The 500-nt window shown below is 68.6% G+C and overlaps 1 protein-coding gene and 1 long non-coding RNA gene across 2 annotated transcripts in view; both read right to left on the bottom strand.

The window, feature by feature from the left end:
* The window catches only part of LOC102474665 (uncharacterized), a 92,004-nt gene that overhangs the window by 87,702 nt on the left and 3,802 nt on the right, over positions 1-500 (bottom strand). Inside the window, exons 4-5 of the mRNA XM_027772578.1 lie at positions 371-408; positions 172-224 (exon numbers count right to left, since the gene is read on the bottom strand). Of these exons, the coding sequence (XP_027628379.1) occupies positions 172-224; positions 371-408 (91 nt within the window). The remainder of the gene's footprint in view (positions 1-171; positions 225-370; positions 409-500) is intronic.
* LOC102492553 (uncharacterized) overlaps positions 1-500 on the bottom strand; it is a 1,844-nt gene extending 1,344 nt beyond the window's left edge. Inside the window, exons 1-2 of the long non-coding RNA XR_001370492.2 lie at positions 371-500; positions 172-224 (exon numbers count right to left, since the gene is read on the bottom strand). This is a non-coding gene — a long non-coding RNA (uncharacterized LOC102492553). The remainder of the gene's footprint in view (positions 1-171; positions 225-370) is intronic.

Genomic DNA, 500 nt, shown 5'->3' with positions numbered 1-500 from the left:
CCGGAGGGTCCCCAGATCACAGGGAACCAGGAGGGGAGAGGCCGCAGCAGTGGGGTCGAGGTATGGAGGGAGGGTCAGTGAACACATGACGAGTGGTGAGGGTGGGGGCAGTGGCCTTGGGACAGCTTGGCAGCAGGAAGGCCCTGAGCCAGGCAGGGGCAGGGGGCTCACCCGACTGTCCTGCTTCACCCCTTCCTCCAGCCAGGCGTCCTCCAGGACTGCATCTGCTGGGCAGACCAGGGCTCAGCTCCTGGCAGGCCCCCAGGGGGTGGAGGCCCAGGAGCAGGATTGGGGTACAGTCCACCGCAGTCCTGAGCCCCAGATCTCCCAGTCTGCCCTCCCGTCCCCACCCCGGGTGCCCCTTCCTCACAGAGGTTCTCGTCCTGGGCGCCGGCAGCTGGGTTGGAGCTGGGGGAGGACACGAGGTGTTAGGTGGAGGCCGAGAGCTGCAGGGGGCTGCAGAGGCTCAGGGCAGGACCCACCTGGGCCACCAGGCTCGG

This window comes from Tupaia chinensis, unplaced genomic scaffold (assembly GCF_000334495.1).
Source record: "Tupaia chinensis unplaced genomic scaffold, TupChi_1.0 Scaffold000286_1, whole genome shotgun sequence".
Classification (NCBI taxonomy): Eukaryota; Metazoa; Chordata; class Mammalia; order Scandentia; family Tupaiidae; genus Tupaia; species Tupaia belangeri.
This window is presented reverse-complemented; position numbering and strand designations above follow the sequence as displayed.